This window comes from Telmatherina bonti (assembly GCF_933228915.1).
Source record: "Telmatherina bonti genome assembly, chromosome: 21".
NCBI classification, from domain to species: Eukaryota; Metazoa; Chordata; class Actinopteri; order Atheriniformes; family Telmatherinidae; genus Telmatherina; species Telmatherina bonti.
This window is the reverse complement of record NC_136630.1, coordinates 23,885,394-23,900,403: the sequence shown is the minus strand read 5'-3', so window position 1 is coordinate 23,900,403 and position 15,010 is coordinate 23,885,394. Positions and strand designations below refer to the sequence as shown.

The window sequence follows — 15,010 nt, the reverse complement described above, 5'->3', positions numbered from 1 at the left end:
TACAGTCGCTTTACACGGTAACTGTCATCAAGACCCGCCCCATCCAAGGTGGTGAACCAATGGCAGTGCAGCTCTCGGTTTGATTGACGTTTAACAAGTACTTTTTTTTCTCTTAAGTCCCGCCCCTACGGAATGGATGCTGCATCGTGATTGGCTGCATCTTCCTGCAACCCACATCCGTTCGCATGAAGACGTTCATTGGCCAAACCGTAAATCAGCTTCCCTGTATCAATAAAAAAAAATGTTATGACAATCAAAACGGCAATTCCAAGTACAGGAGGAAGAACAGAAAGCTATAAATCCTTAAACAATTTATTATTAACAGATCCACAATCGCAATGCTCAGCTTCCAAAATGACATGACAGTTTGGTTTCATCCGTTGACTTGATCGTCTGTAATCAGCTGTCACAAGTTTTATGTACAGTGCTCTAGCGACCTCTAGTGGATCCGACCTAAAAACCAGAAAAAGAAAAATAAAAAAAACGGGAGAAAAAAAAAAAAAAAAAAAAAAACCAAAACAAAAAAAGAACAGTGCACCAGATTGTGAATGACTTCTCCACAGTGCCGTGCTTGGTCAAGGGCATGTCCATGTGTACAGTTTTGCAATTGATGATATCTACATCCTAACCAAGGAGTGAGAAGGACTGCAGTCTTTACAAATGTGGAATATAATCACATTTATTACTCGTCAACCAAAGATGTTTCACCTCATATTGTAATGCCCTCCAGTTACGGCCATCATGCAGCAGAACCAAAACAAACAGTGAAATTATTCACACGTTTGGAACAAAAAAAAGTCCAGTTTTTTATTGTGGTGGTTTCTGTCAATGTAGCAGTGGCGCTCCAACCTGAACATTGATAAATAAAACACTGACAAAACTGTTTTTTTTTTCCTTTTTCTATAAGGATCTTTTGTTATCCTTAAGACACCGTGACGTAAGAATAACCAAATTTATCATCATTCCACACAATTAGATTTTCCTTGACCAATGTCCTTATGCAACAGAATGTTTGTTTTCCTCTTTATAAAAATCCAACTCATCCTGGGAAGAACGTGTTGGGTGGCTGCAGTGTTCTCTCCCTGTCCAAGGCCCCTCAGGAATAACTTGATGTTTTGCTACCAACATCATCCTCCTGCGATCCCATACTCTGGAGGAAAAGCAAAAGAAACCGGTGTCACATCACAGCAAAAATGCCTGATAAATGTGTGTTGCAAAGCATACTTCCATCCTCACCTTCTGCACAAATTGTGGGTTTACTGTGATTTCCTGATCCATAGACTTTAGCTTTTCATCCAGCTCTATACATTTCAACATCTGAGAAAAAAGAAAAGGAAAACATGCACTATTAAAAAATATTTTATTTGAAAGCACAACAAAGAGAAGGAAATGCTGAAGACTGATTTGGGTATCACACCTCTTGGTCAATTTTGTGGAGCATTGCTGGGTTGTTGTATTTTTCAGGGTTGTCGTGGAAGCAGACCATGCCATCCTTTTGGTTAATGCTAGCGTAGATCTCACCATCTTCAATCTGAAAGCAGCACAAGGAGGAGCTTTAACGTCAGATAAAAACTCCTCATGTTGGAGCAGGATTTCAATCCAACAAGAAGAAAAAAAAAGAATGCAAAATACTGGATTACTTTTCTAGTGAAAACATCCAGACATACAACACAGCAAATGTTTAACAGCGTGTTTAGTACTGTTCTCCTCGTGGATCGACTCACCATGTGTAAGACGTATTTCTCTGCTTCCTGGGGACCTGAAAGCTGCACTCGACTCGCCATGTCTTGCAAAGACAACGTCAGAAAGGTCTGCAGCAGGGAGGATGGAAAAAGTCAAATGAAACCTGCTGAATCCATGAGCGAAGCCTAAAGCAGGATTCATCTCTGACCACATGTTCACCCTGCATGTAGCCTGGTTTTATGCGTGTTTGAGAATTAAATGTGAACATTTTTATCGCCACATGCAGCTCCTGCAGGAAACATCTAGAAAATATCAGAGCTGCAGAAAGTGAGAAAACAGATCAAGCGACCGTTCTTTCTGTCCTTTCTAGCCAGTTTCTGCGAGCAGCCATTCTATGACACATCTAAACCAACCAAGAGAAACATGTGAAAGCCCTGAAGTTTCCCTTTTTATGTCTGAATTCACCCACAGAGTCGTAACTGCCATGCTTTTCTCCACTATGTCTCGTAGATCCAAACGTTTTGGTATTAGTTGTTTTCAAACAGCAGAAACTGTATAATGACTCGTGCTGACAGCAGATTGTCATTTTTAGACGTTTTTTGAAGATTTGGTTGGTCTGTAATCTGGTCCTTCACTGTGGCAGAAGAGAGACAGCTGGACTTGCATCATGGACTATTGTTGGTTGTCAATGTAAAAGAAAAAAATCCCATAGCAAGAAAGTTAAACGCAAACTGGAACTACAGCTGCCAGTAGACCTAAATATACCAGTTTTTTTTTTTTTATCTTGGACCTTGGCTATGCCTGCCTCAAGAGCCATATAGTTTCAATGTTATCAAAATAACTGGTTTATTTAGTTAATTTAGACATTGGAGAATGGGGAAAAATATCAGTTTGCATATGTTTGATGAAAAAGGTCAAATTTGAAGAGGTCTAAGCTGCCAGTTTACTGGATAAGACAACAATATGAAACTATTTTTTAGGCAGAAAGTTTGATGGACCTGGACGGTGAGGACTGAACTCATGAAATATTCAGACTTCTGAAGGTCTGTCTGATTGTTGACACCTAGGTTCATTTACATAAATACCTCAGTGTTTCCCTGGTGTGAAACGACAGTCCATGCAGGATTTTGAGGAATGTTATTTTGTGATTACTGCAATTTAAGAATCACTTATTTTGTAGCAAGTTTTGCTAAAGGTTTTAACAAAAGTTGCAGCGGTTTTTAGAGGAAATTTTCCTTCACAAAATTTCCTTCAAACTGATTTGAATCATGTTTCAACATATCAGACGGAAATAAATAAAATAGGAATGATTTTCTGCAAAATGCAGAATGCTGACCTTTAAAGAACTAACAATATATGAACACAGTTATAAACTGGACTAATGGGGATCATATAATAAATTTAAGTAAAATAAACTGCACCTTTAAAAGTGCCTCAAGAATACAGTAGTTACTGGTCCTATCCATATAATCCTGAACTTAACTTAAGTTAGTGAAATGACAGTATTTACTACTCCTGCTACTGTTATCACCTACTGGTTTTACTAGAAACACCTACAGATATGATGTTTTTAAAGCTAGAAAAACCATCAACTACAGTAAAAATTATTCAAAATTCATTTTGAAGGCTCTAAATAAATCCCCAACTCAGTGTCTCAGATAAAATCGACCCTTTTCCACACAAGCATTTCTATTTTTTCTACACTTTAGCAAAACCGTTCTTGAAGAATCAAGCTCTTGTCCTCATCTATATTTCTCTCAGGTTTCCAGTAACAACTGCTTATGATCGGACATTTTTGCTGCACATTTAGACTTTCATTCATCTTTTAGATGCGTTCCGCTCTACTCTACAGCAAACCTGCTACAGTTTTCCTTCTCATGGCTTCTGCAGTGTTAATACACGGTCAGCTGCACCGCACCTTTGTTAGCCTCTGGATGTTCTTCTTGTAGAGGGAGGAGAGGCACTGTTTCACCAGGCCTGTGTTGTTGTCTCGTGTGAACGTCTCGCTGTGTTTGTTGACCAGGCTGCGCAGTTCGGCTGGATTGTTGGTGGTGTAAACCTGAGCTAACTCGTGATATGCGTTGCTCAGGGGCTGAAAAGACAGAGAGAGAATTCGTTGACAGGAAAATAACTTGGATCTTTACTGTTTTTGCCGTATGGTCAGACGGCAGGAAACAGACTTAATATCAGATTTACAGCTCATGTGTTCTTCACAGTAGAAGCAGATGACTACATGGAGTCAAACCGCTGCACACATGTGTTAACTGTGGATTTCATAATCGATCGCTCAGTCATTTAAAACTGTTTTGTAATCAGGAATTGCACAATTATCTTCTTACAACAGAAAGAGAGGAAATGGTGGTATTTATGACTGCTTTCTTCTCACAATCGGAGCCCTCTCTCTTTATTCTTGCTTGCTGGACCGCTGCAGCTCATGGTGCAGACAGGGTCCCCTCTGCAAACCGAAGCCACACCATGAATGCAACAACTACTCCTGCCATAAAACTCACACTTTACAGACTTTATGAGACATATGAAACTCCAGGAAACTGAGACAAAAAAGTGCAAATTAACAGCTGTGATTGTTTAGTTTCCTCTGCTGTAAATGGAGGAGTTGGAGGAAAAGGATGCCCTGGAATAAAACCCAAAGAAACTCACTAAAGGCAACATCTGCTAATGACAATCCAGCGTTACGCTGAAATCTGACCTAATGTTGAGAATCAGACCCGCTATAAAACATGAAACTTCACTCATATTCGGTGAATTTGATCAAATGTTGAACATAAAATGATAAAGATTTGCTCTGATCTCAGAAATTAAGTTTGGTATTTCAATAAGTTAAGTAGAAATTGATCAAAACTCTGCTTTACAGAGTCTGACGTCAGGTACCTATTAAACACAATCCTATTGGGTTATTTGGACTCAGATAATTCTCATAACCACCACTCCCATGTGTGTGTCCTGGCGTTTAGAAGACTGTCTAATCAAAACAACAACCTAGGAATGGTGGAGTGATGAAGACTTTACAACTTTAAGAGGTCAAATTTAACTTTTTATCTTTATAAGTTCATGATCATGCTTATGTGATGAGATCATTTCAGCATAACAAAACTAATGGCATCTCCTGCAACACTGCTGTCAGCCTCAAATAGAAGTGTAGATCTTAAACTATCACCCAGTTTCTGTTTGACGTCGACAGACCATGTAAAACCGATCATTCACCATCATTTAAATTAGACAGAAATATATTTACTGTATCAGAGAGTAACAGAAGGATGGAGGGGGATTGTCAGGCGCTGCGTTTCATTCGTTATTCATCATTTTGTCACAGAAAAACAGGGATCGGACATGCTGATGTTGCTCGCTGAACTTTTTTCTCTTTGGATTGGACAATGTCTGAATTTTGAAGAGAAATATGTAAATAAATAGAGGTCAAAGTAAAAATAATAAATAAAAATCAGATCATTCAGATGAAATCCTACTGCAAAAAAGGTAACAAACATGAAAGTTGGAAACATTTTTCATGTGATACATGAAGGCAAAATCAAAAGTACCTGGTAACCAAAGTAGCTCCGACATTTAAGGATTAAACTTTTAACCCATGTTAACATCAGCAGCTGGCATCCTACAAACCAGTCCCAGAGCCAGCCCATCAGTCTGCTTGGACTGGCCTGTGGCCAAGATACTCATAAATAGTAAACTAATGGATTAAAAGCAGCAACTAATTTGTAAGTACACCACTTTAACACGACACAGCGCTGCTGTTCACACCGCCGACTGTAGAGCAAAGACGTCAGCTTCTTCTCTCACAGGCGAAGAAGTTGACAGTGAAACACAACATTCAACAAGAGCTGAACTGATACGTTTGCACACATCTAAAAGCTGAAGTGAATAAAGAATAATGTAACTTTTAGATGCCAGGTGGGACCCTGAAAACCCACCAGGTCAAGTCTCTCACCAGACAGACGGATGAGGAAAACTTAGTGGAAACTACCAGAAAACTCGGCTTCTGTATGTTTGGGATTTGGCTTCTCGAAAATATTGATAGCTTTTTAAACCATAAACTGGTTTAGCTGGGACTTATTTGCAGTAAAAGCCAGCAGGGAAGTTTACTGTTGTGACTGTGATTTCAATAAAAAAAATGATTGGTGCTTTGTTTTAAATCCAAGATGAATGTAACCGTGGAGGAGAGTGTGCAAAGCCTTCCCACAGTTCAGCCCGAGGTTAAACGTAGCTGAACAGCCCTGCTATAAACCGTCGCCCAGCAGACGTTTCATCAGGAAACAAAGATATCTCTTAGTGAAAAGTTAAATTTCCAACTGGGACAAGCGTCCTAGACCCCACCGTGTCGTACCTTGATGAACCTTCCTACTATCTGTGAGGTGTATTTGGGCAGCTGCTGCACTTTGCCGTGAAGAATGAGTGACACCAGGATGTATTTCTTATAGGCTTCCAACATGATGTGGCTCACTGCCATGGCTGGAGTGGTTATTGCCTGTGGAAGCAAACGAGACGGTTTACCGCGAGTCGGAGAGCACATACATGACTGGAAAGTGTGAAAACTGTCATCAGGATGTCATTTCAACAATAAAAAAAAAACAGTACCTGCTCATAAAAATACAGTGCTCTTTCAAAGTTTTTGAGGCCCGTGTAGATCATGCCGCCATAGTAGTAGTAACATAAAAAGTGCTTTGCGTCGTAGGCTCCATTCTCCTTGCAGATGTCCATCATGTCCAGCTCCAAAAAGGGCAGGGCGGGCTTGAAACACTTCGCTAACAAGCACAGCTGCACAGGGATGAAGGCAGAAAAAAAAAAAAGGGAGACTGAGTGGGACCATTTTGTTTTTAAAACAACAAAAATCTTCAGGCAAGCATCTTTTCTTTTTAGGTTGCCATGACAACTAATAAAATATGAATAAATATTTTATTTCACTGAGCTTTCAGGTCAGTATTATGAGCGGTTTTATTCTCCAGCACAGTCTGAACCCTCTTAGATAAACATCAAATTTCTTCCATGTCAGGAATTGTTCTCCAGGTTTATTCAAGGACTTTCCAGGCTTTTGCTGTGTTTTCTGTCCAGATGATCCAACACCGCTTCAATAACACGAAGATCGACGTTCTGGAGAAGATTTATCCTCCATCAGACGTGTTGTTACAGATTTCCAGTCCAGTTCTTGTGTGTTTTTCTTCCTTAAGAACGGCTCTTTTACAACCATCTTTTCTTGGAGACCTTTTCTGATGGGGCCGCCAGATCAACAGATGGTCCCGATGCATCTCTTAGGTCATGTGTCAGATAATTTTAGTCCTGACCCTTTTTTTTTTTTTTTTTTTTTCTATTTAAGAAATTATGATTTTTTTTCATTTTAATAAAACAATACATCATTCTGAGATATGCCGGGTTTTTACCGTGTATCACTTTGAGAATCAATTTGTTGGTGCAACAACACTATTTTATGTAAAACTATGTTATATTTGGCATTTTTTTAGAGATGGATTATAAAGAAATGGGAACATAAGACGTGCCTGCTGGTGCAGATATAAGATTGTTACATATAGACACAATACTGGTTCATCCTTTGTGTCTGGAGTCTTTTTTATGCTTAAATGATTCATAAGTCAGTGTTTAGTGACTTCTCTATATGTGTTGATATGTACCACCAATAAGTTTTTATGTGTATTTTTATACAGCAATGAACTGACGACCTGTCCTGACGACTGTCTTTCTATCAATTGATGGGTGTATTTTTGCTTGTACACACATGTACACACATGTGCTTGTATGTGTATTATTGTACACCTGAGTATGTAAACATGGATAAACTTGTGTATTTATTTGTATTTCTTGTTCTCTTTATGTAAAATACAGTGTGTTTACCTATAATTAAATGTGCTATATAGATAAAATTGTCATTATCAAACCAAAACATGGTCCTATGTGGGATAAATGGTACAACAACTGGATGAAAAGCAAGTGAAGAAGAAGCTGGTGTCCTTCAGAAAGCCTGAAGAATTAGGACTTGAACATCTAACAAGTAGGTTTGGTTGATTGGAATCAAAACATAAAGAAATGCTGGATCAAGACTTTTGTGCTGAAATATATTTAACAAAACATCTAACAGAAGGAAATTACCAACGATAATAGTTCATAACATACAATGTTAAGTATCCAAACTAAACCTTAACCATGAAACTGTTTCTAAGATCACGATGAAGATGAACCAGAAGCATCGACTCACCTGACACAGGTCTGCATGAACTGAGGTAAGTTGGTTTGTGTTCATCTGCATTTTATCTATTGCCTGTTTTAGGATGACGACGCCCCTCAATGGCTGTCAGAAGAAGATAACATGAGAGTTACTCAGCTGCAGCTTCACTGAAAACATCCAAACACTGCAAGCTTTTCTTAAAATATTTAGATGAAGAGGGAACAGGGACACGTGCTTCTCGTAGATACACATTCATGCAAGCTTTGTCTCAGAGGACAGAGATGCAATATGCTGTTTTAAAACAAGAAAGAAAAAAAAAGATCAAAATGGAGTTTTGAATTTGCAGGAAGACGCAGACTAAAGCGCTGCACAGCGGCCCTCATAAAACTCAACATTACAGCGATGCTGATGACAGAAACACGAAAACTCGGACCCACTACAAAGCGCAGAGATCAGCGCTAACTGATCAAGTGGAAGGAAGTGGTGGTTTTTCTCTCGTCTGTCAGAAAGCAGAGGTGTGTGAAGTGCAGGGGCCTACAGTCCCGTGGGTTTGTCAAGTAGCATTAAAAATGTTCAAATGTGTGAGAGCGGTTGTGTTGCAGACAATATAATACACAGTTCTGGTGTCTACAGTGTTTATAACTAAAGCAGCATTCTGACAAGCAAAACACAACAATAAACATAATACATAAATGTCAGGAAAACATCTACTGAACCCACTAAAATAAAGAAACAAGTAAATAAATAAATAAACTTGCATATTCTATATTATTAACGAATCCTATCCACTTTGTTTATAAAGCACGTTCTAAAACACAGAACGTCTCCAAAGTGTTGCACACAGTCAAATATCACTAAATAAAATGATGTCATTTAAATAATAAGAACAGGTAAAACAATTTAAAACAAACAAATACCCAATAAAATAATTAAAAAGGAACAAATAAAAGATCCAGATGACCACACAACTCATGCAGTGTTAAAAGTGGGCCTTTACTAACAATACTCGGGGTTTATAAATAACTACAGTCCTGCAGACGGACGTAAAGACGATGCCATAAACGTTAAGAAACCAAGCTGTTGGTCTAAAGGATAACAGCATTACAAACAGCTCAATCTATGTAGAAAATAAAAACATTTTCCTTGACGGATGCAAATGAGCATGCAAAGCTTTGTCTGAGGGTTGTTTCTGAAAAGCTGCAGCAATCTTACCTGTTTCCGCTCTACAAGGGCGTTTGTCAACTGGTGGCAGAGACCAGCAACTGGGAGAGGGAGAGACAACATGTTTAATCAGTGCCTGGACAGGTGACATTATGTCATTCTCATGTCCTACTCCAGTATGTGGGACAAACCTCAATGTCTACACAGTTCCTCCTGTATCTTCCTTTGTTTTTATTATGTAAAGCGCTTTGAGCTGCTTTTGGATGCTAAAGTGTTTATAAATAACGTTTTTTTTCTACTTTTTTGTGTCAATTTAAACTTATTTTGTTAATTACATTTTACAAAGAGACATAATATTTTTCACCCAGTGCATTAAATTATATATAACTATACATATCTATACGCAACCATACATACACCTTATGTATATCCATATCTTTATAGTTTAGCTATATGCTTACATGCCTCATTGAATAAATAAAATAAGATTAAAAAAAATAATAATCAAGTTTGATTTTATTTCAAATCAAACGTATGGAGACAGGGATGCTGTTATTTATCTCAAGTTATATGTTAAACTCAGTTCAAGGTGAGATATGGACATTAAAGACTTTAATGCAAATATATACAGTTGTGCTCATATTTATTCATACCCTTTCATTAAAGAAGGGAAAATTAACCAGCTGCCTGTAAAATAAGCTGAAATTGACTAAAGTAATAACAAATAAAAATTTTATGAAATTCACATTATTTTCTAATTCTGGTTCAATAGATTTTTTTAAAGGCAAACAAATAAGATAATTAATTAAATCACTCATAAACTAATATTTAGTTGAACAATCCTTTAATGTTTCCGCTCCAGTCAGGTGTTTTCTGTTCCTCTCAGTCAGACTTCTGCACCTGTTGACAGGTATTTTGTCCCACTGTTCAACAGAAAAATGCTCTAATTTGTCCAGGACCAATTTAATTGTTTGTTTGTTTGTTTTCTTTCTTCAACTCAATTAAATGAAAAAACAGTGTCTTATATTACAAAATTATATTTTTGCACATTTTTAGTTATTGTTCCTTTTTTAAGTTTCCAGTTATTTGAGTGACTGTTGTAAATTCAGCCTTTTCTTTAATGAAAGGGAATGAATACATATGAGCACAACTGTATATATATGTAAAAAAAAAAAAGGGATGAACTTTTCAAATAGAAGGATTCTATTACTGGGAAAAGGTGATCTTCATCAACCCCTGGAGTGGAATTAATGATATGTGTTTGGTTAAAAAGACATTATGTATGTAACTAAATATACACAAAAAAGTCAGCGTGTGTGTGAGACTCATGTCTGTCTTTCTTGAGGAATGAAATGAGCTTGAGGTAAATATGTAAAAGAAAACTGTAATGTAAAATGATACAGCTTCAGGATCGGTCTCAACCAGTAGCAGTATTTCCACCAGTGCTCACATGAACTGGCTTGTGATGAGGTTTGCTCCTTCCTTACCGTCTGCTGAAAGCTCATTCCTGACTTACTGCACTCGTATCACAGAAGTACGACAGAAATCGTAAAAGCCAAACATTTCCTTCCTTTTTAATTTGGTTCTTTTTATTTTCAGGTTTTAAGTTTTCATTTGTCTTTTCTGTTTTATGTTTGATTTTCTCACTTCAACATTGAAGTGTTTTTAATCCAACAGCACATAATATCAGACTAACTGCGATTCCAACATTAGTTACTACTTTGTCGTTAAGACATCATGTTGACAGAGGAGTCAACTTTGACTACTTTGTGATTTGCTCCATCTTCAGAAGATTTTGCTTTTCTTTGTTATTTTTTTCAAACAATACAAAGAAACTGATGAAAGTCTCTGGACTGACATGACTTATATGTCTATTGTTGGTTGACCTCAAGTTGAAAAGTGCCTCATAAGTGTCTACTGGGAAGGAGGTCAAGTGTTAAAACAAAATTTAGTAAGAAAACATGGTTTTTATTCAGGTATTGTGAGACTAAGGGCCCAAAGTCTAAAGGCTCTTATCGGCAGTAATGGCAATACCCCTTGCTGTGTCCTCAAATTGAAAAAAAAAAAAAAAACACTTGCTAGAAATATCCAACCAAGTTATTATTTCAGATTTCTTTATCTTGAATAGTCTCAGCTCAGTTCAGTGACTCAAAAACTTGCATTTATATTAATCTGAACACCTACTTTCGGCTCTGTGCCTCTAAAAGTAGTTAACGTCACATTAACACATCACAGAGCGATCTCTCACTGACAAACCTGAAGCTGATTCAACACATACAATCAGTCGTAAACTGCTTTGACAGAATCTGACAGAGTTAATGATCCCTTACACCGAAAAACAGAAAAAAATAGGGATTTTTATGAGTCCAAAACATTCCTGATCACTTGTCTTTTTTTTGGGACATATAGTAAGTAATGTCTAATGTTAGCTACAACAGCAGACATCATTAAATATCATTAAAGCACTGCAGAACAAAACACCTGATCCTGACAATCCAAAGCTGTGGTTGATAGCTGTTTTTAACACAAGATCACAGCTTAAGCAGTAAGAGTGCATCCGTTTAGAGGACTTACAAGTGTCTGTTGCATATCTAATGTGCTCCCCGTTGCAGGTGCTGATGAAGAGCTGGACTTGGGAGAAAAGCGTCTCAAAGTCTGGGATGTTTGGCATGGAGAACTTCACGAATCTGGAGCAAAGAAGAAGAAAGGAGGAGGTCAGTAAAGTCTCTTTATGTTGTCATAATGAGACTTAGAAGGAGGAAAACAACTGATTTTTTTTTGTTTAAAGGTCACACATATATGAAGAGGAACACAGGAAAAGCCATAAGAATTTTCCATCGGTGATACTCCACTACTTTCCTGCAACAGGTCGTCTTTCACTGCTCTATTTTTATGTCAGATTTTCCATGCAACAAGCAACAAGTGATAAAGAACTGCAAACAGACATGTCTGAAAGTGACACAAAGATAACAACGTATAAGACTTTACGGCATATCAAGTGAGAGGTGGTAATCTCGGTTTCTCACATCACATCGCCATAACCCTTCATATGAGCGTGTTAGTTGTGTAATGATTGTGTGAAAATTTAAATAAACTGGAAAAACCCTACTTTCTGTATGTTTAAGTATATTTAACAGTCTCTATCATACCTGTAAGAGTTTGATTTAGTTAACGCCATCGCTATTATCGGTTTCAGAGAGCGTTATATTCAATCTATTCCGTTTGTTATCATAATTCACATCAACCTACCAAACAAACTAAAAAGCAGTTTAATAGGAGAAGATAAAACATGTTTAAGCTGGTTTCTAGTGCTTATTTGACTCTGACACCTTTGCTAAGCAACAAAGACATGCTATGAAGTTGTTATAGGAAAAACAATGTGGTGGGTTCAAGTAAAAAAGCTTTTAATGATTTACTTAATGTCACAGTCTGCTCAGTCCAACAAGATGGTGATCAGATGCCAAATAACAGACTACCGCTTTGCATGCCTGTTTGATAATGTGGCTAATTAACCTTGTTGTTCATCTACTTAAAAGTTAAGCTAGCGCCAACATTATTTGCCCCTTTAATGTCCTTGATGTCTTTCTCCAGTGCACCATCACAAAAAACTGAAACAAGATCTTCAACAGACCATAAAAAGACTATACTTTACAAGTTTTAAAAAAACAAATGAAGCATTAGAGATGTAAGAATGACTGCACAAAAAGGATAAAGCAAAAAAGTGTGACTTACAGTACAGCTAACACGCCTAAGGAGTGCTCCTGGATGTCCAAGGCCCCCAGCACTGTGTCCAGGTGGGAAAGATTTTTGGCCAGCAGCTCCCCGCTCTTGTTGATCAATTCACACAGCTGAGTCATCTGGCCTGGGGTGTAAGGTCAAACAACAACACCATTTAGAAACTAAAAAGTTTGCGACTTTCTAGCATGTACTTAAGACCTCTGCGAAATCAAATCAAAAGTCAAGCTTCTGTTTAGTTGTTTGGAGCTGCATCCATCAGACTTTTACATTCAATTTATGAATCCAAAGCTATTTACATATTTTATTCATAAACCTACTTTGATAAACTGTAAAATAAAAAAACTATATTCTATGACATAAAAGGGACATAAAAACAAACAAACAAAAAAAAAAGATAAATGTTATCATTAGGACTGTTAACATCCTACTTTCTCCACACTTATTTATAAACAGCAGTGATTCCTAACTTGAATTAATAAAGATGATGGTAATTATTTGCAGTCCAAGTGTGTTCAGGCATTTTTCACTTCAAATAGCTGGTAAAATTATTTTATTTTTGTTCAAGCGTTACAATGAGAGTATTTCTACTCGCGTAGAAAACAAAATGACTTTCATTGTTCTTCATAATCATCGCGTTATGAAGTATTTCCATACAAATCGGTCGGTCAAGTGTCCTGTCAAGGCCTTGCAAAAGAGCCAACGCAAATGGGATTGACGGATGACTTTTAGCCAATAGTATTCCAGAATTCAGTTCATCAGCCAATCATGTGAGTCGTGGGCGGGACTACCGGTAGGCAGTCCCCAGAAATTATTTTCTAGATCAAAAACAAAAAGTAGAATTTTGACATTTTGTTTGAGCTGCTACCAAGTTTGAGGTGATCTCGAGCGTCCCCATGTACTAATGCATCCTCGGATAATAGTTTTCAGCACTCTAGTAGCCCCAGAAAGTGATTTTTGCGGTGTGTTTACATGATAAAGCAAAAAGAGGGCTATGACCAGTTTGGCTGCCTTGCTATCGGCATGCGCTAGCTGACTAGCTAATACTTCACACTCTGATGAGTTTTGTAACCTTACCTTGAGCGGAGAGCTGCCGCACATTGTTCACAAACTGCTCCAAGGCTGAAGCCATTATTTCCTGGGTCCAAAGTGGAGGTAATTTGCACTGTTTTTCATTCAAACGTCAGAAACAACTCCGTCCGGACTGAGACAGGGGGCCACACAGCCGCCACTGAAAACCTATCGCGAGATCGTAACGAGAGAACAGCCTTCTACGAGACTTACGAATCGTTATTCAGACTCTTAAAGGGCCAGACACACAATTTAATTTTATCAGAATTTAAGTTAGGAAAGTTTAATTTATTTAAACTTAATAGTACACACATACAAACAGAAGACTGTGTTACTGCTGTAAAATTATTCATTTTTGATAGCAAACTTCGCTATTTTAAGAGAAAAAAAAACTACAGGAACTGACGTAGTATTACCGGGTTTTCGAGACAAAGATGCTCTATAAGGTAAGAGCTCCTGTCTTACTATTTTAAAAGCTCCACTGAGGTCACGTTTCTTCATTTCTAAAATCTTAAAGCAGTGTTTATCAACCAGTGTGCCGTGGCACACTAGTGTGCCATGGGAGATTATCAGGTGTGCCCTGAGAAATTTCCCAAATTCACCTCATTGGTCTAAAAAGCAGCTCTGTGTTGATCCAAACAGGACCCGGTGAAAGATAATAAATATCCTTCTTCTTGTGTTTATCTGATTCCTGTTCAAGAGGCTTTGATGAGATGGACTCTATATTTATTATATGGACTTTAAATTTAAAAAAAAAAAAAAAAAAAAAAAAAAAAAAGAGACATTTTGGTTTGTGGTGTACTTTGTGATTTTTCAGTGGAAAAAAAGTGTGCATTGGCTCAAAAAAGGTTGAAAAACATTGTTTTAGAAGAAATATTACTGTGGATACTTTTCCTTTTCCTTAGCCAAAGAGAAAATCTAACTCTAAAATAGAGTTAGATATTTACTTTGGCAGATTGGGAATATATATGTACAAAAAAGGCTTATGGAAATTAAATGCAACTGCCTTTTACGATCAATATTTTAGTGATGTGGTGGGCCACCGAATAGCGTCTTTCATAGACTAAAAAGATTATTATACTTTAGTGCACAGAAATATCTGGTAAGTTTAACCATCCTGTAATTATGCAACTTATACCAAAATATTGGCGCAAA

The 15,010-nt window shown here is 37.4% G+C and overlaps 1 protein-coding gene across 1 annotated transcript; it reads right to left on the bottom strand.

Moving 5' to 3' along the window:
- Positions 1–413: 413 nt before the first annotated feature.
- cops3 (COP9 signalosome subunit 3) lies at positions 414–14,018 on the bottom strand. The gene is made up of 12 exons (XM_079261344.1): positions 13,862–14,018; positions 12,782–12,911; positions 11,624–11,736; positions 9,101–9,150; positions 7,919–8,011; positions 6,289–6,468; positions 6,038–6,178; positions 3,602–3,775; positions 1,725–1,811; positions 1,418–1,531; positions 1,237–1,317; positions 414–1,150 (listed from the first exon to the last, which is right to left on the bottom strand). The coding sequence occupies exons 1-12, from the start codon at positions 13,914–13,916 to the stop codon at positions 1,097–1,099; spliced, it is 1,272 nt and encodes a 423-aa protein (XP_079117470.1). The 5' UTR covers positions 13,917–14,018; the 3' UTR covers positions 414–1,096.
- Between the last annotated feature and the right edge of the window lie 992 nt (positions 14,019–15,010).

Bases quoted from the DNA above. Each gene is read 5' to 3' on its own strand.
- cops3 (XM_079261344.1), bottom strand. From the start codon at position 13,916: ATGGCTTCAGCCTTGGAGCAGTTTGTGAACAATGTGCGGCAGCTCTCC. The intron at 12,912-13,861 runs GTAAGGTTACAA...CTTACACCCCAG, and splicing joins GCGGCAGCTCTCCGCTCAAG to GCCAGATGACTCAGCTGTGT. The intron at 3,776-6,037 runs GTACGACACGGT...CTGTCTTTTCAG, and splicing joins TAGTAGGAAGGTTCATCAAG to CCCCTGAGCAACGCATATCA.